The sequence below is a fragment of the Schistocerca serialis genome, chromosome 9 (assembly GCF_023864345.2).
Source record: "Schistocerca serialis cubense isolate TAMUIC-IGC-003099 chromosome 9, iqSchSeri2.2, whole genome shotgun sequence".
Taxonomy (NCBI): Eukaryota; Metazoa; Arthropoda; class Insecta; order Orthoptera; family Acrididae; genus Schistocerca; species Schistocerca serialis.
Genome location: NC_064646.1, coordinates 203,272,784 through 203,295,677, shown reverse-complemented (window position 1 = coordinate 203,295,677; position 22,894 = coordinate 203,272,784). Strand labels below are relative to the sequence as shown.

Below are 22,894 nucleotides of genomic sequence, written 5' to 3'. Positions count from 1 at the left end.
CGTATTCTCCAGACTTGGCTCTGTTGGACTACTATTTGTTCCCCAATGTGAAGAAATGGCTGGTGGGACAAAGATTTTATTCAAATGAGTAGGTGATTGCAGCAACTAATAGCTATTTTGCAGACTTGGACAATTCCTATTATTCGGAAGGGATCAGCAAATTAGAACAGTGTTGGACGAAGTGTATAAGTCTAAAAGGAGACTATGCTTAAAGATAAAAAAGGTTTACCCCAAACATGTAAGTAGTTTTTATTATTGCATGGGCTTTTCAAACGCCCCTCATATAACACTTGTAAATAAAGTTGCAATAAATACAATGATGTTACTTCCAACCACAGAGAATAAAGTCAATCAAACTGTTCAAAAACTAAAAAATAAAAAGTCAGTAGGCTTAGATGAAGTATCAATGTGTGTACTGAAACAATGCATAGAGATTATACAAGGCCCCTTAACAAATATAATAAATGAATCCGTCACATCAGGGATATTTCCAGAGCAGTTAAAACAGGCAAAAGTTGTACCTTTGCTTAAGAAAGGTGGTGCAGAAGATGTAGAATATTACAGGCCCATTTTCCTGCTGTCACCATTCTCAAAAATAGTAGAAGCAATTATGAAAAACAGATTAATGAATTACCTGAATAAATACAACATTTTAAGCGAATCACAGTTGGGTTTCCAAAGTGGCAAAAATTCGGAGTCAGCTATAGTAGAATTCACAATGGTTGTACTTGATGCTCTTGACAAAGATGAGTGTGTCATGGGCATATTTTTGGATCTTTCTAAGGCCTTTGACACAGTTGACCACAAGAGTCTATTAAATAAATTAGAAGCATTAAGAATAAGAGTGGTAGCTAATGACTGGTTTTGATCATACCTAGCAGATAGGGTACGAAGAGTAGAGATAACATAGTCTTCAAATAGATCTAAACATTTAGTAAAACACTTATCAAAACCAAAATACATTAATATAGGGGTTCTGGAAGGTAGCATATTAGTACCAATACTATTCTTGATATACATAAATTATTTTCCCAGAAGTGTTACTCATGGTGAAAAAATTCTATTCGCTGATGACAGCAATTTTATAGTCACTGAGAAAACAAGAGAACTCCTTGCAGAGAAAGTAAATGAAGCTCTCAAGGAAGTTTATGACTGGTCAATAAGCAATAAAGTGACATTGAACATAAAGAAAACTAACGTCATGAATTTCAGTTTGAAGAGGAAAAATGACAATGTTAAATTAAATGTAGATGGCACCTCAATAGACTGTGTAACAAATGCAAAATTTCTAGGAATGAATATTGATTCTCAGTTGAAGTGGTGTGAACACACAAAGGTACTTGCAAACAGAATGTCATCAGCGTGTTAAGCCCTTAGAATCCTATCATCGGTGTGTAACATGCAGTGTCTTTTAGTTACATACTATTCATATGTACACTCTGTTCTTAGCTGTGGCATTCTTTTTTGGGGAACAAATGCACAAAATATTAATCCAATTTTCAAACTCTAGAAAAGAGCCATAAGAATCATAACCAAAAATGGTAGTCAAGCTCATTGTAAAGATCTGTTCAAAACACTTGGGATTTACTAGTCAGTTGTACACATCAAAAATAACATTGGTAATTACTGCACAAACAGTTCTGTCCATGACCATGGAACAAGAGCTAGACTCAACTTACATTTGCCAAGAAAAAATAAACATAAAACTCAAAACAGCATTTTCTACCAAGGAATAAAACTGTACAATAAATTACCAAAACAGATAAAAGAAAATGCAGAAATACACTTATTTGAAACGGCAGCTAAAAAGTACCTGCTATGCAATACATTTTATACATTGAAGGATTATTTAGATAAAACAGAGTAAGGGTTTGATAAAAAAAAGTTTTACAAATAAATAATAATAATGATTATATAACATCCAACATTCCGCATACCACCTTCACACTATGTTTTTTCCTTCATTTTTCCTTTTCTAGAAAAACTTACCCCCAAGCTATGCAGTGCACAATACTAACACCTCTTCGTCTTTCTGAGTTCAACATCTCACTCGTAATAGAGGGATGCTGACTCAGTTTTTCAGAATAGCAAATGGAAAGTTGTGGTACAGAAAATGGCTCAGATATCACCAGTATGTGTGTATGTTTGTGTGTGTAGTGAGTGAAGTGGAGTGAATAGTGTGGCGTTACATTATTTAATAAGTTATTTGTAAAAAAAGTATTTTATACAAGGAGTAAATCTAATGATTGTCTCTAACTAGAAATCCGTAAACATGTGTGTACGAACTGACGTATTTTAAATTGGTCTAAACTTGTAAATACTTTGACATGTCCTGTATCCTTGTAAAAAGAGATCTACGGATGAATAAAGCTACTACTACATCTTTTACTAACATCTGGTGACTATTTTGACACAATTACCGTAGCTGCCCCTCATGGACTAGTGTTCTCCTCTACCACTCCATCTACTACTTGATAGTAGAGTGAGAGGAGAAAAGAGCATGGTATACACTTTCCCAAGCAACCTCTCCCACATGAATGCAATGCTTTGCCTTACTAAGCATCATGGTGTGTCTAATACATCATTTTATGCAAGTGGTTCTACCAAACACAACACATTAACTGGTCATTCCAGTTTCACATTTACACAGGCCAACTTTCCAACACCTTGTGGTGCAATAGTATGTTAATTGATCCTTAGTGGTGTTGACTGCAGTTCAAGTGGGTTGCCCCTTAACATTGTTGCTCCTTCTGACAGTACTTCACTAGTGACAGCCTTCCGTAGCTGGAACATTTTCCCTCTAAGATCAACTACATTCATTTAAGCTCAATTTTGGCATATTATGTCATCAGAAAGTCTAATCCTTCATTTACCCAGGACCAAACTTCTATGTATTGCTTAAAAAACTGCAGCCCAACCTGAAAATCTGCAGTTGCTGAACCCAAAGACTCCACATCACTGTCTCCAACTCCAGGTAAGTTATAGTTGGAGGGCTCAGTTGCCTCAGACCCTTGAGGTCCATACTTGCTATCAACACATGTACCATTGTATCCAATGAAAACTTGCACTTTATACCCTTCATCACTCCCAGTATGCCACATTCCACTCACACATCAAAACTTGTTGGATTAGAATTTACCAATATCTCCACAGGGTGGGCCTGGGGTTTCCTGTTGTGTTTAACATATGATTATTCATCTCATGTCATAACTTCATCACCAGCAGTAACTGATCCTTTAACCATCCCCCAATTCTCGTTGTTAATTGCCAGTCATCTAGAAAAGACATTACATCATCAGTCAACTTTCCAGAGAGAGGTGTGATTGAAATGGTGCTGGCTGGATGTAGTAAAGGACTAGGTTGCTTAGCTGATTCTAACTGTTTGTTCCCAGCTGAAAGCTTGTTTATCAAGTCAGTATTACCTGTTATCAATTGCACTACTTCATTAACTAATGCTTGAACTGTCTTTCAACCAGTGACACTCTTTGCCTGAGATTGTCATTGCGAAATTTTAAGCTCCAGTACATAGTGAGTAACACAGAACACACAACAGGTTGTATGCCACAATACAACATTTTCATCTTATCATCAACCATCTTGACTATCCATGTGCCTGTATGTATGACAGTTAACACAAATTTCATGGTGCAGAACGGCGTAGCAAATTACCCTGACTTGATCTCATGGGTTGTAAATAACGCTCCTTTGCATTGCCATGGAACTGAGACTGATCAGCTGGTATCACTGGCTGTATAAACATAACCCTCAAATTTCTGTCAATCTCCTGCTTAGATTCCATATCCTCTATGCACAAAATATGAGAAACAATCAGAAAAACCAATAATCCGTTCATTCACCTCACTGTATGATGGAACTACAGGCTGTGGTTGAGAAGTCATACTAAATGGAGGTTGAGTGTTCTGACACCAGTCACCAGACAAGGTCCAGTGATACTCAAATACTTCTGGCCCAAGTCATGACCTGGAGTGAGGGGGGTGCTACGGTGTAGGAGCAGCAGGGTGTTGAGGTGGTGGTGGTGCCCAGTAAAACTAGGCTACAAGGTAAAACATCTTTATTCATTCCTGCACTACAATGATCAAAGTGCAAAGTGCTGTGTTGCCACATCACTCCCCCCCCCCCCCCCCCCCCCCCCCATCCTCCCCACCAGCAAGTGCCCCCCCGGCATGTGATCTGCTGGCTGCACCATCACCTGAAAAAGGCAGTGGCGGTGTGCTGGAGATGTGGTGTCCATGTCCTGCTTTGCTGGCACTGTTTGCTTCATTCAGCACTGCATGCCCCATGCAGCTGTGAGCAAGAAGTGCCAGCAGTGTGAACATCTGCCTGACTTCTCATAGAGGTCCACTGCTATTGGGAGAGATGTTCACCCTGATGTGGGTGGATGGCAGTGGTACTGCCCTGGCCATAAACCACTGCCCCACAAGGCAGAAGTTCAACTGCTGATATAGAGCCTAGAGTTGGCTGATCATTGTGCTGTGTCAAGTCCACAGGTGGGGACTTAACCCTGTGAGCTGTCTGGTGGAGATGTCTGCCCAGACCAACATTGGCTGTTCGCCAGCCCATAACATGAGGGAGACTTATGTGGTCCCAATGTCATTGAGCATTCTGCTAGACTGTACATAACTGTGCCAGAATCAAAACATGTTTATAGTGATTAATGTCATGTTTTTTTTGCTGATATGTTGCTTTCAGGCTTACAGAAATAAACACTTTGATGACCCAGTGCTGTGGAAACTCCCCTCAGACCAGTGTTGGCTGCTCATCAGTCCATAGTGTATGAGATATTTGCATGGCCCTGGTGTCATGGATAAAGTGAGCAAGTAAAGTCTCATCATCAGAATTATGACGTGTCCTATCAGGATGGGTTTCTGGGGCAGAAATCAAAAGAATGAGAGAACAGAATCACTGTGAGAAATGTTGTGAAAAACGTAACTTACTACAAGAATCCTCACTGAACTTCTTATGCAATTCCTTGGCCAATGCCAGGAGGAGATAAAAACCTTAACTGTTCACAATTCTCATCTGGCTTGCAATCCACAGTGTTAAGTTTTGAGGTCAGCTCTGTTGCACTACACTCTTAGAGAAAGTTATGACTGCTACTATAATGATACTTGACTACTGCTAGAATTTAGCTACTCAACTAGGCAGAGCTGTGGTTGGGGGCCTCTTAAACACATGATCTGTGGTGCCAGTGGCACCTCAGCTCAAGTGGTGTGGCACTCATGTGGCTGGCAGCTGGCACACTCCTGGGGTTCTGCCACTGTCGGACAACAGCAGAACCTCTAGTAAAAACATCTGGTGTCAATCTCTGCACACAGAATAACTACTTCTTGTGTGGGATAGATGGGCTATGCCAACATTACTCCCCACTCCACAAACTTCCTCAGCATCATTGAGTAGTGGGCAGAATGACAAGAGGGGAAAGCTTGGCCATAGCTGTCACTGAGGAGGCAGGCACTAGAGCGACAGCCAATGCAGCACCCCTGCCCGCACCCTGCCATCCAACTTGTGAGTGTCCGGAAACACTGGCTCAAAAAAGGCATAGGGTGCACACCTGCAGCCAGCAGCTAAGGTGCTATTGAAGTGAATGACATCTTGGCTTCTGGTCCGTCCCTGATGTTGTGAAGAATCGCAGTTGGGCAATCCTGACCTGACCCTGACGAGTGCCACATCGATCTCCATCGGATTCACCTCCAGCACTGGTGGTGCCAAACCCAAGGGAGGTGTGAATGGCATTGGCAGTAAGAACCTGTGTTGCATCAAATCTGAAATGAGAGGTGTGAGGCGGGATCACACAGCCAACATGCACGAATTTGTTTGTAGTGCTGTCTGTGTACACCAGAAGGAACCTGAATGATAAAAAGAGAATGTTGCGTTCCCATCTTCTGTGGGCTCTGATCAATCTGAAAAAGACATCATTAATTTTAAACTGAGTAGTGAAAAGGTACTTAGCTGATCACTGAGATGAATGCAGAAGGTGAAGTAAAATTCAAATTGGGGAAAATCCAGGCTGGAATGTAACAATATTAATGAAAGTAAAGTTGGTACTCACCATATAGTGGAGGTACTGAGTTGCAGATAGGCACAACAAAAAGACTGTCACAAATTAGCTTTTGGCCAGTATGGCCTTCAAAAATACTCACACACCCACGACTGCAGACTCTGGCAACTGAAGCCACACTGCAGTGTGGCTTCAGTTTTGATGAAGGCCATACTGGCTGAAAGCTAATTTGTGACAGTTTTTTTGTTGTGCCTATCTGCTGCTCAGCATCTCCGCTATATGAAGTAAAATTTAGTGACAGTGGCCATGAAGCAATTCTGTGGATGATACTGCCTCTCAGTTGGGAATGGTAGGAAGCCAAGAATGTTGGTAGAGCCTGTTCCCATCCATGGGAATAAAAAATCTGTTTGTTTGCTACTTAAAAGTGCATAAAAAATATTCCACTCTCCAATTGACTGGGAATGGTTGGTTTCACAGATGCATTGAAATTCACTTGACACAAACTGTGGTCAATTGTCTGAAACAATTACCTCTGGAAGACCCTCTATACAAAAACCTGACATCAATGTTTTGATGGTTTGAGAAGCAGTTGTGGAATGTATGGGTACAACAAATGGAAAACTCCTAAACGCATCACCCACAATTGTGTTCCCATCTGGCAGTCAACTTTTTAACCTGAAAGTCCATCCTGACCCAAGTGCAATGGTGTCAGGCAAGGTTTTTTGTTCTGACCATGCCCTAATGACTTTGGTGCAACAAATGAAGCACTTCTTGTTGTAAAGACCTTGTTGTAAGTACCTGTGAATGACCCAATTCTGTATGGAGAAGAATGACACCTGCTGAACTGATAGGCCGTGACATGTCCATAACATCATTAACTAATGACTTCTGAACTGCTTTGACTGTCCATGGCTGACAGGTGGAGATGTGCTGGACCAACACTTGTAAATCAGGATCTGCTGCCCTTTCCTGAACAAACCTACTATGTGCGATTGGGAAATCCTACAGTGTTGCTGCATCCAGGGCATCCACATAAAAACGCAAGTGCTCTGACTTGTCAGAAACAGGTTCAGTCCCACCAGGTAAACATGACTAAAAAAGTTTCGGCTGACTCAGTCATTCATAGATAAGACTATTCAAAAGTGTGACAGATTCTCCAACATCAAGTTGCATACAGATGTCCTATTTGGAAATGTTCTGTGAGACTTAAACAAATTGTTCACTTGTCTTTGAAAAGAAGATAAGTTCTGGAAATTTGACAATGTCTTTGATTTTAATGTAACACTGTTCTTCTTGTTAGCTGGTTTAGATGTGACAACATTAAGACTCATGACTGGCCTGTTTACAGTGATCATTGTCATAAGAAATACTTGATATTCAGAACAGTGGTTTGCAGAGTATAGATACATATGTAAAAATATGTAATTAATAGAGAGACTGTACAGCAATTGAAGTTTTTAAAGTTTTGATATTTATGGTACATGAAGTTCAGAGATCAAATGTCAGTATACCAAAGTTGTTATGCTACTCTCAAAAATTCTGGAGAAAACTGACTTTGAAATTTTCAATAGGTCTTAATTCATTAATTCAGGGCCAGTTTTGTCAATGGGCCACATGACTCTTTGGTTAGAATGTCCGTCTGCATAGTGGGTGGCCTGACTTTGATTCCTGGCTAATGTAAATCTTTTAACAATTGTGCATTAAGCATGAAGTGTAAAATACATGAAGATCAAAAATTAACTTGTAATATCTTCACTAGCAATCTTTCATAAAAGATCAACAATATTACAAAAAGGATAGATTGATACTCTCCTTAAAGATGAGACCTCTAGTTACAGAAAGAGACAATGAGAAGACTGTTACACATTGAGCTTTCAGCCAAAGCCTTCTTCAGGAAGGAAAATACACACACATTCACACAAGCAAGCACACCTCGTGCACACTTGGCCACTCACTTTGGCCAGAATGTGACTGTCTCATGTTGACTGGAACAGCAGTCTGAAGTGGGTCAGGGAAAGGAGAAGGATAGCAGGGCATGAGTAGGGAGAGAGGAGTCAGCACTGCATGGCAGACTAGTATCTGGCAGGGACTAGGCGGCAGGGCAAGGTTGACAGCCAATATCGGGATGGAAACTGTAAAGTGAAAGGTGTGGGGACAGTGGGTATAGGCTCAGATGATTTTGGGAGAGAGATTGTTGTAAGGATAACTAGCATCTTCACAGTTCAGAGAAGCTGGTAGTAGACTAGAGGTCCAGGTGGCTCAGGTTGTGAAACAGCCACTGTATTCAAGTGTGTTATGTTGAGCTGCATGTTATACCACAGGGTGTCCTTTGGCAGTGGCCATTCATCCTAGTGGTCAGCTGGTAGGTAGTCACACCAATATCAAAAGCTGTGCAATAATTGAACCAGAGATGGTGTATGTCATGGTTGCTTTCACAGGTGGCCTGGACTCTGATTGGATAGGATAAGCCTGTGACAGGATTGGAATAGGAAGTTCTGGGTGGATGGACTGAGCAAGCCTTGCACCTGTTGGCTAGCGGTTGGGATTAGGATGTTGTAGACGTTGAGTGGGTGATGGAACACCACTTTTGGAGGAGTGGAAAGGATGTTGGGTTGGGTGTCCCTCATTTTGGGGCATGATGATAGATGATCAGAGCCCTGCTGAAGGATATATTTCAGGTGTTCCAATCCAAGTTAGTATTGAGTAACAAAGAGGGCACTCCTTTATACCTGGTTCTTGGTAATGGTTGGAAGGAGGACTGGGAGTGTGTGGGATATGGCATACTAAATCTGTTTGTGGACTAGGTCTGGGGTATAGTGCCTGTCTGTGAAGGCCTTTGTGATACCTTGAGCACACTGGGGAAGGGCACTCTTGTCACTGCAAATATGCCATCCCTGGGTGACCAGGCTGTATGGGGGAAGAGGATTTTTGTTGTGTAAGCATTGACAGTTGTAGAAGTGCAGGTACTGTTGGTGGTTAGTGGGTTTAACATGGACAGAGATGTAGATGGAGCCATCGGAGAGGAGCAGGTCAAACTTAGGAATGTAGTATGTGGGTTGAGGATGACCAGGAGATGCGGATGGGAGAAAAAGTGTTGAGGTTGTGAAGGAATGGGGATAGGGTGTCTTGGCTCTGAGTCCAGATTATGAAGATATCATCAGAGAAGCTAAACTAGACCACAGGTTTGGGCTTTTGGGAGGTTAGGAACACTTGCTGTAGATGTCCCATACCAAGAAAGTGAAAGAGGATGCCATGTGGGTGCCCTTGATTGTACTGTGGATTTGTTTGCGTATCTTCCCTTCAAAGGAGGAGTAGTTGTGTGTTAGGTGGTGGTGGTGGTGGTTAGTGTTTATTTTAACATCCCGTCGACAACGAGGTCATTAGAGACGGAGCGCAAGCTCGGGTTTGGGAAGGATTGGGAAGGAAATCGGCCGTGCCCTTTCAAATGTGTGTTAGGATATAGTGCATAAGGTATATGGCAAATCAGAATTCTGAAGGCCAGTGAGAGGGTGGTGTTCAACAGTGGTGAGAGAAATGTTGGTCTATAGGGAAGTGGTAGCAACAGTGATGAGTAGGGATATAGGAGATAAGAGGTGAGGACAATGGAGAGTTGGTGAAGGAAGTGGTTGGTATCTTTGATGTGGAAGACTAGATTTTGGGCAATTGGTTGGATGTGTTGGTCAGTGAAGGCCAAGATTTTTTCAGTGGAAACACCATAACCAGCTACAATGGGGGCTCCAAGACTGTTGAGTCTCTGACATTTGGGGAGCGTGTAGAAGGCAGATGTGCAGGGTGTCATACAGGTGAGGAGGGAAATAGATTCAGGGGAAAGGTTCTGGGAAGAGCCTATGGTTTTAAGTAGGGATTGGAGGTTGTGTTGGACTTTTGTATTGGGATCATTCTGGCTGAGTTTATAGGTGGAGGAGTCAGACAATTGGCTGAGGCCTTCGGCCAGGTAGTCACTGCTATCTATAACAGAAGGTGGTGGAATCATATTCTGTTGGTAAAATGATTAGGTTAGGATCTGTTTTGAGGCTGTGCGTAGCTGTCCTTTAGTCTACTGGAAGGTTGGTGTTCTTTGGATGGGACCTGGGGAAGGATGGTGAGCCAAGTTGGAGGTAAAGAACTCCTGGAAGGTGACCAGGTGGTGGTTAGGTGTGAGGGGCAGAGAGTCATTGTTGGATGTTAGTAATAATAATAAACGTCATGTGACTAGGGCCTCCCATCAGGTAGACCACTCGCCACGTGCAAGTCTTTTGATTTGACGCCCCTTCAGTGACTTGCGTGTCACTGGGGATGAAATGATGATGATTAGGACAACACAACACCCAGTCCCTGAATGAAGAAAATCTCTGACCCAGCCAGGAATTGAACCCTGGCCCTTAGGATTGACAATCTGTCATGCTGACCACTCAGCTACAGGGGCGGCCATTGGATGTTGGTATGAGCAGGGAGAGACAGGGTTCAGTTTTGGGATTAGGCTGGTTTTTATTGAAGATACTGGCACCAAACAAGTGTTTCCACTGCAGGGATCAGGAGAAGGAGAGTAGGTCTTTCACAAGTCCAATATGATTAAATTTGGGTGTAGGGCTGAAGCTAAGACATTTAGATAGGACTGAAGCTTCTGTAGTGCTGTGGATTTTAATAGAAAGGTTAACAACAGAGTTCTGGGATTGTTTTAGAGATCAGTACTTAAGAATTTATATTTTGGGTGTGACATGTGAATAAGAATATGGAGATATGCTTTTTTCATGAAAATGACAATTAGATGTATGTCAGTTAGCATATATTTGATGAATTTTATATTTAATTGGTGTAGGTATCAGATGTGAAAGAGGAGGGTGGAGGGTGCAGGAGGGGGGGGGGGGGGGGGTTGGAATTATGAGCGAAACCCTGAATTAAAGACACATGGAAAATTCCAAAGTCAGTTTTGTCCAGGATTTTTGAGAGCAGTACTGAACTGCTATGAGATGTTGATATTTCAGTTCTGAAATTCATGTAATATAGATATGAAAAATTATAAAAATCTAATCACCATGCTGTCCCCATGTCTTATGATTATACCAGATCATCACAGATCACAGACTAAATAACTGCAAGAGTCTACCAGATCTTTTGTAACATTGCCTGTATGCCAGGCTTTTTTGAGTAGAAAATTATTTGTGAATGTTAGTTATGCAGAAGTTTATGATACTGTCTTATCTCTGAGAAAGTATGTTAGTAAATATGACATTAAATATTGCAGCAGACTGCTTGACTGATGTACTTTATCTCTGAATGCTGCAGATATTTATGTCGTTTTGAGGAAATGAGACAGTCTGTTAGAATCATTGAGCAGTGTCTAAACAAAATGCCTCCTGGTGAAGTTAAGACAGATGACATGAAAATAACTCCTCCTTCACGGGCAGAAATGAAGGTAAGTCTTTTTTTTCATTTTTGACTACCCTTATTTCTCAAAGATTTTATACATTGTACAAGCACTTGTGCACATTCACTGGTGGTTCAAGCTGCAAATTGTGTTACAGACATCAATGGAGGCATTAATCCATCACTTCAAGTTATTTACACAAGGCTGTCATGTGCCACCAGGTGCTACCTACACAGCAGTGGAAGCTCCAAAAGGTTAGTAGTATTAATAACATTGGAAAAGTGGCTTTCTGGGGTGTTTTCTGGCAAACTACGTAAAGCTGTTAATACAAAACTACTCAAGTATATCTATTAAAATGATATCAAGAACCTGAAATAATTGTATTCATTATTTCTTCATAGCTGATTTACTTTTGAGTGTGTGCACTAAAGAAAATATTTTTTGTATACCAAATTGTAATTTGCAGGAGAATTTGGTATTTACATTATTTCTGATGGCAGTTCCAAACCATATCGCTGCAAAATCAAAGCACCAGGTTTTGCTCATCTTGCAGCCATTGACAAAATTAGCAGAAGACTTATGTTAGCTGATGTTGTGGCTGTCCTAGGTTGGTATGATTTTAAGTTCTTATCTTTTAAAGATTACAAAATATCATAATGCTAAAGGAATTGTGTAGTGCCAAGAAGTAAGGTGCGTAGTCACAAAATCTTCTGTAAGTAAAAACAATTTTGAATCTTTAACATCAACATATTTAGTCCTCAAATGCATACAAAGCTTTGCATAAAAATCAGTGTACTTGATATGTCTTCTTTCCATTTTTTATTTACTTGGGTTATCAGTCATATTTTGGGCTTCAGTCACTCACATTCAATCATTCATTGCACCCTATAGTTTGCTTGAAGAAGAAGAAACTTCAGAGTTGCTGGATCAGTAAAGGTACATATTAACAAAAATGAAAATTTTTACACCATATTAACAGTGAACTGTCAGTATAGTAATTACTAATGTTAGTGGCTACACCAGCTATGTGTAACTTAGTAAATAGCAGAAAAACTGAAAACTACTTAAAACATTAAATTTGGAAGCTCATTACTGATGAAAAGCTATAGAACTGATGACAACACACAGGCCTGACCTCTTTGAGGATGTCTGTGTTGAAACTGCAATGACCATGAGGCAGCTCTAGGAACAATGATTACTAAAGTACAAAAGACAGATAAAACAAGTAAAAGATTTACTTGTTCAGTAAGCTAGATAAAGAGGCATTGCTGTGAAGAAATCAAAACATTTACCTCTGGGTAGTTGCATGTAGCCAGAATGGAAAACAACAAAATCACCAAGAAAGCATTTGAAGGAACTCTCCAGGCAACAAGACCATTGGGCCGACCCCACACAAGGTGGAAAGATGACATAGAGAAGGACATCACACCATTAGGAATTTCCAGAGGGTGGAGAGAGGCTGAGAGAGATAGAAGGCAGTGGAAGCAGATTGTTGATGTAGTGCGTGGTATACAGGGCCTGTGATCGCTGAGAAGAGAGAGAGAGAGAGAGAGAGAGAGAGAGAGTTGCATGTAGAGGAACTGTGGCTTAGGTGTAAAAGAATAATTGTCCAGGCACTGAATATATATGTATTCTGTTGTCATGAGAGTGTTAGCCATGCACTGGATATATGTGTATTCTAGTGTCACAAGATTATTAGTGGTACTGATTGCCTGTAATCTGTAAGCTGACTTCCATCTCCACCAACTCAAATATTTTAAAATGTTGTTACCAAAATGAAGACTATGATCATGGATCGGTGTTTGGAGTAGCACAACAGAGAATGTGAACCAAATGAATATTACAAAATGTAATTTCTATATTGCAATTTCATAGTCGCTTTTTGCTGTATGATTGATTTGAAAAAACTCAGATTTCTTTTCTGAATGATTACAGATTCTGCATAACAATAAGTTAGAATGGACATTGCGAATTAGTAGTGAAACCACACCAATTGTAGATTGGTGTCACACTGAAGTATTGTCTCTTCCTTACTAGAAGTTCTGAGAAATAAATCTCAAAATATAGTTAATAATGAAATAAACATGTGGACTTGTTAATTGATAATAACACAGCATGTAAGTAACTCAGAATAAGTTTGTATATTCTAAAGTTATTACAACTACAGCCCATGGTGCTTATGTGTCAATAGCTGAAAGCAGAAAGAAAAGTAAAAAACAGCCAGGCTTTTCCTAGGTGCCCTCTGAAAAATTTGAAGGTTGCACCAACTCTTATTACACAGATATCGACTTCCTGGTCACAGATTTTTACACAAAATTTAATTTCTTAGAAAGGGGTATTACAGGTCTGATCCCGTCCCATGTACATTTTTTGTATTGCACTCTTATTTGATTGAAGGACACCAAGTAAAGAATGTGTTTGGTGACACCATCTCTGGCTGCCTGCTTGAACCTGCATGCACAGCAGCTTGATTGGCTAGCTTCAATGGAAATAAATAACACAGTGTATTGAATTTGTTTCTTAACAATTATGTCTCAGTACCCTCTACCCTGCACACTATTATAAGCTTTACACGCTATACCTTACCCCCCTCCCCCCCTCCTTCTGTATTTATATAGAAGAAAGCAGGCCTCAACTGCAATTCGACAATTAATTAAATTCAGTGGTGACACTGAAAATTTGCCAAAGTGGGTAAGTGACTGCTCGTGTAAAGAAGAAAATCTGGTTTCAAGTCCAAATGTGGCACAAACTTTCTGTTGTCACCACTGAATTTAAATTAGTGACCAGTTGCAGCTAAAGTCTATATCTCTCTTAAATCAAACAATGGAAACTCCAGTTAGGAATGTCAACAATGTGGGAAAAGATTGATTGCGACTTACCATAAAGAAAAGATAACACACTAAGTTTAAAACAGGACCAATTATAAGACACTTACACATAAGATTTTGGACACAGCCTTTACCAGAAAAAGAGAAACACGCACCATTCATTCACACAAGCAAGCACACCTCATGCACAAATGACTGTCAAATCTGGCAGCTCAAGCCAGAATGCAACTGCTGTGTGGGATGGAAGCAGTAATCTGGAGGGGGAAGGGATAGCAGTGTATGAGTGAGGGAGGAGAAGAGCACTGTCTGGCAGAGTGTGCAGGAACTAGAATGCCAACAGGCCCAGCATCAGGAGGTTGTGGGGCAAGAGGGCAGGGAAAACAGAGTGAAAAAGGAGAAGAGTGGTGAAAGATGGGAGGGTGCATTGGCAGAGAATGACCAACAGAGAGAGTAGGAGATGAGAATGGGGAGGAGATGATGTGACAGAGGGGTGGGAACTGTTGGGTGGAGGATGTGGGGGTGGTATGTTACTGTAGGTTGGGGCTGGGATCATTATGGAAGCAGAGTATGTTTTGTAGTGATAACTGCCATCTGCGCAGATCAGAAAAGCTGCTGGTGGAAGGTTGGATCCAGATGGCTCAGGTAGTGAAGTAGCCATTGAAATCAAGGATATTATGTTCAGCTGCATGTTATGTCACAAGGTGGTGTACTTTGCTCTTGGCCACAATTTGGCATTGGCTATTCATCCTCCACCAATATAAAAAGTTGTGCAGTGATTGCAGAAGAGATGGTAAATGACATGGCTGCTTTCACAGGTGGCCTGGCACCTGTTTGTGTAGGATAAGCCTGTTACAGGACAAGAATAGAAAGTACTGGGTGGGTAGACTGGACAGGTCTTGCACCTGGTCTACCACAGGTACATGAATTTTTGGCAAGGATTGGGATTGGGAGTGGCATAGGGATGAACTAGGATGTTGTGGAGGTGGGTAGGTGTCAGAACACCACTTTAGGTGGGGTGGGGTGGATCCCAGTTAGTATAGCCCACATTTCAGGGCTTGATCAACAGGTAATCAGAACCCTGGTAAAGGATTTGTTTCAGTTGTTCCAATCTGGATTAGTATTGGGTGATGAAGATGTCACTCCTTTGTGGCATCCAGGGTTGTTGGCTTTGTGGCTTTTGGGGAGCATGTAGAAGGTGAGTATGCAGGTTGTTGTACGGGTGAGGAGGGAAACAAATCCAGTGAAGAGGTTCTCGGAAGGGCCAAAGGCTTCAAGCAGGAATTGGAGGCTGTGTTGGACTTCTGTGATGGGATCACTATGGCAGAGTTTATAGGTGGGGGAGTCAGATAATTGGTGGATGATTTTCATTCTTCTACAACCTCAACACCATCTCTACCATTCATTTCACCTGGTCCTCCTCAACTCACTGTGCCACATTCCTAGATGTTGGTCTCCCCCTCTCTTATGGCTCCATCCACACCTCTTTCCACATTAAACCCACCAACCACCAACTGTACCTGCATTTCAACATACCAAAAAATCCCTCCCATACAGCCTGGTCACTTGGGGATGCCATATCTGCAGCTACAAGAACTGCCTTGCCCAGTATACTGAGCGTCTCACGAAGGCCTTCACAGACAGGCACTGTCCCCCAGCCCTAGTCCACAGACAGATCTCTCATGCCATTTCTCCTCACACTCCCAATCCTCCCACCACCCCCAAGAACCAGCAACAAGGGAGTACTCCCTTTGTCACCTGATACCACCCTGAACCGCATCCTTTCCCAGGGCTGTGATTACCTATCATCATGCCCTGAAACAAGGTATATTCTACCCGAGATCCATTCCACCCTTCCTCAAGTCGTGTTCCATCGCCCACCCAATCTCCCCACCATCCTAGTCCATCCCCATGCCTCTCCCAATCCCAACCCCATGCTACAAGGATCATACCCCTGTGGAAGACCAGCTCTTCCTATTCCAGTCCTGTCACAGGGTTAACCTACTTTATCAAGTGCTGGGAAATCTGTGAAAGCAGCCATGTCGTTTACCATCTCTGTTGCAATCACTGCATAGCTTTTTATATCAGTGCGACTGCCAACCAGCTGTCCATATGGATGAATGGCTGCTGCCAAATTGTTTCCAAGACTAAAGCAGACCAGCCTATGACACAACATGCAGCTGAACATAACATCCTTGATATCAGTGGTTGCTTCACTACCCGAGACATCTGGATCCTCCCTTCCACCACCAGCTTTTCTGAACTGTGCTGGTGGGAATTATTGTTACAACACATTATCCACTTCTATAATCATCCAGGCATCAATCTATGGTAACATGCTGTCCCCAGACCTTCCACCCAATAGTTTCCACCCCCTCTGTCCTATCATCTCCTCCCCATTGTCATCTCCTACCTCCTGATGCTGTGCCAACAGGCACTCTAGTTGTTGGCATTCTAGTCTCTGCGCACTCCACCAGGCAGCGCTCATCTCTTCCCCCACCTGTACACTGCTATCCCTTCTGCTTCCCCACCCCCTCCACACTGCTGCTACCATGCCACATGATAGCTGCTTTTTGGCCCAACCTACCGGAGTTGGTGGTCATGTGTGTGTGCGGTGTGCTTGCTTATTGGATGAATGGCGTGTGTTTCTCTTTTTCTGATGAAGGCTGTGGCTGAAAGCTGTCTGCAATTTTGCATATTTTGTCTTAAATCATGTATGTATATATGGCCACTGTATCATAAATGTCTATCAGACACTGACAGAACAGATATCACACATACAAATAACACAAATGCATCTTGACATTATTATTGACTTCAGTGCAGATACACCTGTCTGAACTCTTGAAGGGCGCAAGTAAAGCTTCAAGCAATGAAGGTAATGGATGATGGACACTACATTTATAATGTGTGACAAGCTGAGAATTTCGGTTGGACAGGAAATGTGTCCAGTAACAGAAGTGGTAAAGGTGATGGCTCATGTGAGGAGGGAAATTTGGGTTCAAGTTCCAGTACGGTACAAATTTTCACTTGTCGCCATTGAATTTAATTCAGTGGCCACTTGCAGCTGAGGTCTTTATTTCTCTTAAATCATGTATTTTAATACAGGATGATCAGGAGCAGTGAGACACTTGTAAGGGCATTACAATGCAGGTTGTACTGAGAAATAATTGTTAACAAAAAATTCAATCCATTGTGATGTTTCTGAGTTAATTAACACTGAAATTAGCCAATCAGGCCATTGTCATGCAAATTCAAGCATTCTGCCAGGAGCTTTGTTGCCAAGTGTGTTCTTTGTTTAGTTTCTTAAAACCAAATAAGAGAGTGATACAAAAATGGGACATGGGGTAGTGGTAAAGATCAAACCCAAGCTAAGGGCTGACCAATCTTGTGCAGCATTATCATTTACATTCTGTTGATTATATCAGACCGAACTGATATCACACATAAAATAATATGTATTGGCCTTGACAGTAACATTAACTTCATTGCAAATACACAGTATCTCTAGAGTGTTGCAGGTCCCCAATAGAGCTGTAAGCAATGAGGATAATGGATGGTGGATGCTATGTGTGTAATGTGTGACAAGCTGAGAATTTAGATTAGATGGAAAGTGTGTCTCGATAGCCAAAGCAGTTAAGATGACTGCTTGCATAAAGCAGGAAATCTGGGTTTGAGTCCTGCCCCAAATAACATCAGTGTGAATGTGCACAATGTCTGAACTCTTGCAGGAATCAGGTAAGGCTGCAAGCAGTGACGATAACTGATGGTGGATGCTGCATCTTTAGTGAGTGACAATTTGAGAGTTTATTTGGACAGGAAGTGTGTTTGGATAGGCAAAGAGATTAAGGCGACTGCTTGCGTACAGTGGGAGATCCAAGTTTCAGCCTGATGTGGCACAAAAGTCACCTATCACCATTGAATTTAATTCAGTGATCAACTGCAGCTGAGGTCTGTATTTCTCTTAAACCATGTAAATTTTACAATACTTTCCTACAAAATACTAAATTTATGAGGAGGTCATTGCGTAATCATTGAATAGGATGAAAAATGCCCATAACTTCCTCCTAAATATGAGTCTGCTGCCTTATCATTGTCTCTCCTCTCTTGATAACTTGGAAGATATGGGACACACCTTAAGAAGATTTGGTGACAAAAAGAAAAAAAGAATTATGTAGTTAACATCTATCTGTTTGTCATTGTCTTACTGTCACATTTTTGGGTCAATACCTTTCTCTGCTTGATGTTCTCCTCTTTCATTGTATTTACTTGAAGTTTTGCTCTTGCACTTTCCCTTTTCATAGAGTTCTTTGCCATATTCTAGAATTGAAGATGAGCAGTATCTGACTGCTCTGGTGACAGTGTAAATAGAATGAGTATTAATCATCTGAGAGGTGCATTGCACTTTTCTGGAGCGTTTCATAATCACAACTTGATTTAATAATGATTTCTTTCCTGTGTCTTTCCTATGGAAAATAGTGATTCTTTGCTAAAATTACATCACTCTTTAGATTCCTGTACTGTAAACAATAATCTTGTGGTTACAGGTACACTGGATTTAGTGTTTGGTGAGATTGATCGCTAGACAGAATCAAAGAAAAGAAAAATATGAAGAAATAAAATATAGTTTTGATGACATAGAAGATATCTGAAATAAACTCTGTTTATAAGAAGTATAACAATATTTTTCTCAGATTTTAGTAATTATTAAATTAATAACATCACTATGCATAATTAATATAATGAATATTATGGAATTGTTGGTGACATCTCATACTTGGCCCTGTATCTATTATAGAGCCTGTACATTATTCATATGAATGTTTTATGGTTCATCCAATAAAATGTACTCATTAATCATACAATTTAAGCTTTCATGACTGGTACTGACACTGCTTACACCTTCTGCACTAATAGGCCGTGATCAATGTATAAAACTTTCTCCTAACATTTCCTCTCTGACAGCAGGAGACATCTCTAGAGGTAAAGTAGCAAACTACAACCAGAACTTAAGGGAGCGCCAAATATATGGGCACTGCAGAGGGCACCACAGTCTATCATGGGACGTTGGCTACCAGGTTAGCTATGGTACTGAAAGCAATTGATCATCATTCTTAGGTTGCGATGTTGACATCATTAAATAAAATTCACTGAGACAAGTGTCATATTGAAAACATCACATTATCCAGCCTGTATCTATAGAGAGGGTATTGAGATTTATAAACACCACAATAATTTTAGCAGGAAAGAGGAAAGTGTTAAATTAGATAAAATTTGGTTATCAACATTGCAATGGAATAATAGTGATCGAGTAATTCCAGTTTTTAATTGATGGTAGTATCACAGATAATCTTGTAGCCGACGTCTCATAATACACTGCCCATACATTCACCGCTCCCTCAATTTCTGGTTGCAGTTTGCCACTTTTCCCTCTAAAGATGTCTCCCGCATTCAGAGAGGAAATGTTAGCAGAAAGTTTTATACATTAACCACGGCCTATTAGGCTGGAAGATTTAAGTGGTGTGTGTACATGTTAACTTACAACAGGAATGCAAAAGTGATGTGCTGACAATGACCAATGAAAAAGACTGAACTTCTCTTTTGGCTACATGAAACATGCATTTGACAGTTGGACTATGTATTCCAAAACAGGTAATGCTTTAGCACAGTGGTTGCTAAACTGTGTACTGTGGCACTTTGGTGTACCTTGGCTGTAATGTAAGGGTGTCAGGAAAATATTCTAAAATTATATGCTCTCTGCAACAGTGATGAATTGAGAGATGCACCATAAAAGCCCATTGAGTTATATTCACAATACATTTATCATTCATGTCATGCAATGATGATCAGCATAATAGTGAATAAATTGGGATTGTTTTTTTTTTTAGATAAACAAGGCCACCTACATCATATTTTTTAAAAGTTGTGTACACTGAATCTCTCCCTGCAAGAATGTAACATCGACAGTTTAAATTTTAAGGAGAATATTTCTCATGTCATAAAAAATTCTGACAATTGAAAAGAAAACTCACTGTTTTTCCCCATTCATTGCTGTCACAGCTCATCAAATAGTTAAAGAATAATAATTTCCTGCAAGTAAAATCAACAAATTTTGCATAGATACAACACCCATTTAGTGGCTATGCTCCAGCTGAATTTACATTTTTAGAAGGAGGAAATATTATCAAGTTGTCTTGGAGCTGGATGTTGAAGACAAAATTAAGGAGACTGAGACTTCATGATTTTTGGATGTCAGTAAAAGATGAATATACTCAGCAGTAAAGCTCAATAATCATTAATTCCATTTGCAACATTCTATTTGTCTGAGGGTAATTTTTCAGCAGTCACTGTAACGAAGAGTAAACACTGTTTGAAAATTAAAATGAAATGGGAAATGGAAGTGGATGTATCCAGTTTAATTTTGAGATCTGAGAAGTTGTTTAGTGAATAAAGAGCTTATCCATCCAGTTAATAATATTAATGATAACTTTAAATACATGTTTCATTTATCATTTTACTTTGAAATTAACCTAGCTGTGTCAAAAGGGCACTTCATTTGAGTTCAGTAGATCAATATTCCCACATATGGCAACATGGAAAATACTGATATATTAACATTGCCAGTACTCTAGCTAATGAGACAATAAAGGAAAATGGTCAGAAAATAATGTTTTCTATACATCCAAGTACATACGGGTGTAAACCCACTCCACTCCATCATCAAAATCAAGAAACTAAACCTAATTTGTCTGAAAGTCCCTGATATGAGTTCTTGTGACATTAAGTCTTAAATTGTCTGCTAGGAACCAGTTTTTAGCCTTCCAGCTGTCATATCGGCTGTGCCTCATATTTTTAAATGTGGCCCCTAGGCTAGTATGCATACATCACCAACAAACATGATTGTTTTGAGCAATGTTTTAAAGTCATTTGAAGGTCATTTATTTACATAATGACAGGAGAGTACACAATACCACACATTGTGTGATTTCACATTTTATGTGTCCCATCCTGAAGATTAGTTTTTTCTTGTGATGCAGTTAATTAAAATTGCTTTGTTCTTTCCAATTTGAAGGTAAGTTTCCATGCCGTTAATGCCATGACATATTAGAAACTGTAATTGAATTTTATTATTTATACAATCAAATGGCATGACAAGGTCACAGAATATACAGACAGGATAGTATTAAATCCTGTTGTGGGTGGTGCACACTACATTGACGTGAAGTGTCCATATAGCCAAAAGAACAATAGAACTTCATTATATAAAACCTTAAGCAAATAAAACTTAAATAGCTTCTGAATTAATACAACTAAAGATAATTCTGATCTGTGGATAAGAGTGTAACACCAATGCAATAACAGTTTCTACATCTCAAAGCTGAGTATGCTGTCCGATCTAGGTCAAAGTCCATAGCTGTTAATTCCCAGTGTTGACTGACTGGAGAGCAGCAGGTAAGCATCCTATAAAGCTGTCCTGCAGAGAGATACCAGAAAATCATGTCATCATTAAGTGGTCATTGAGATGAGCTAGTGCCGGCAATAACAGTGTTGCATCCAGTGACTGTCACAGTGCCGATACCACAACGGCTGCTGCAGGCTTGATATGCTGTGGTGGAGTTTGCAAGCTCCTAGAAGGGTGGCAACCATGACACACTGCTGTGGGGTTGGTGGCCAGATTGAAAGGCTCCAGCCATGGATACTACATTCCTCTTTCCTATGGAGGAGATAGCAGAGCCATCTCGCTCTACCATTGGTGGCTGTGACATACGCAAGAGATGGTAGTGACATCAGGGAGAAGAGAACCTGAAGAACAAGAGCCAAGCAAGTTTTTTGTCAAGAAAATCATGAGCATGCTGTCAAATGCTTTGAGACCTAGTGGGGTCAGGCTTATGGCAAAACTTCTACAGCTGGTGAACAGGAGCACTGGTAAGTCCAACTGAAGTCCCATGAAGGGCACTCTGAAAGGGAAGTGGTAGGCACCCTGTGGAGAGTAGAAGGCCCTGGAGTTCGCTGTAGACAATTGCAACTGAAGATGTCTGGGGTCTCTGACCAGGGTGGTGTGGCACAGAGCCAGGTCGAGAAGGAGGTTTGTCACATGCCGTGGAGGTGCCTATTGCAAAAGAAACTGCATGGGGTGAGCATGACCCACATTCCAAAGGGAAGAAGCCCAGGAGGAGAACCAGGGCTCCAAGGATGAGTGCTGAACATTGGAAACAGGCAGAAAGGATAGCTGAACTGAAGCCATTGTGTCCAGCAGGGACAAGATGTGGTCAACGGAGTTGACAGTGGACAGAGTGATGCCACCATCAGATGGAGAGATATGAGTTCATGGAGATGACAGGAGCTAATGGCACAGGAATCCCAAAAGAGGATCTGATGGAGGGGGGGGGGGGGGGCAGCAAGTAGGCTGGCAGCATGATGGCCGACAGTGAGGGCACTCGTAGTGCTGCTGCCTCTGGAGGCACTGGAACTGGGAGAGGCACTGGCACTGGAGCAGGTGCTGGAACCCAAAGAGACACTGGAAGCCAAACAGGTACTGGAACCTGAAGAGGAACTGGAAGCCAGATGGGTGCCGGAGCCCAAAGAGGAGGTGCTGGAGCCAGAAGAGGGGGCACTGGAGCCCCAAGGGGAGGAACTGAAGTTTGAAGAGGAGGCACTTGAGACCAATGAGGAGGTGCCAGA

The 22,894-nt window shown here is 41.1% G+C and overlaps 1 protein-coding gene across 5 annotated transcripts in view; it reads left to right on the top strand.

Annotated features, from left to right (window-relative positions):
* The window catches only part of LOC126419339 (NADH-ubiquinone oxidoreductase 49 kDa subunit-like), a 184,537-nt gene extending 164,547 nt beyond the window's left edge, over window positions 1-19,990 (top strand). For 2 of the 5 annotated variants that reach the window (XM_050086520.1, XM_050086521.1), the window contains 4 exons: window positions 11,306-11,435; window positions 11,527-11,641; window positions 11,854-11,994; window positions 18,760-19,605. In XM_050086520.1, the coding sequence (XP_049942477.1) occupies window positions 11,306-11,435; window positions 11,527-11,641; window positions 11,854-11,994; window positions 18,760-18,797 (424 nt within the window). In that variant the 3' untranslated portion in view covers window positions 18,798-19,605. Of the gene's footprint in view, window positions 1-11,305; window positions 11,436-11,526; window positions 11,642-11,853; window positions 11,995-18,759 lie in introns of all 5 variants that reach the window. The other 3 variants (XM_050086524.1, XM_050086522.1, XM_050086523.1) reach the window with 3 other exon arrangements.
* Window positions 19,991-22,894: the final 2,904 nt, after the last annotated feature.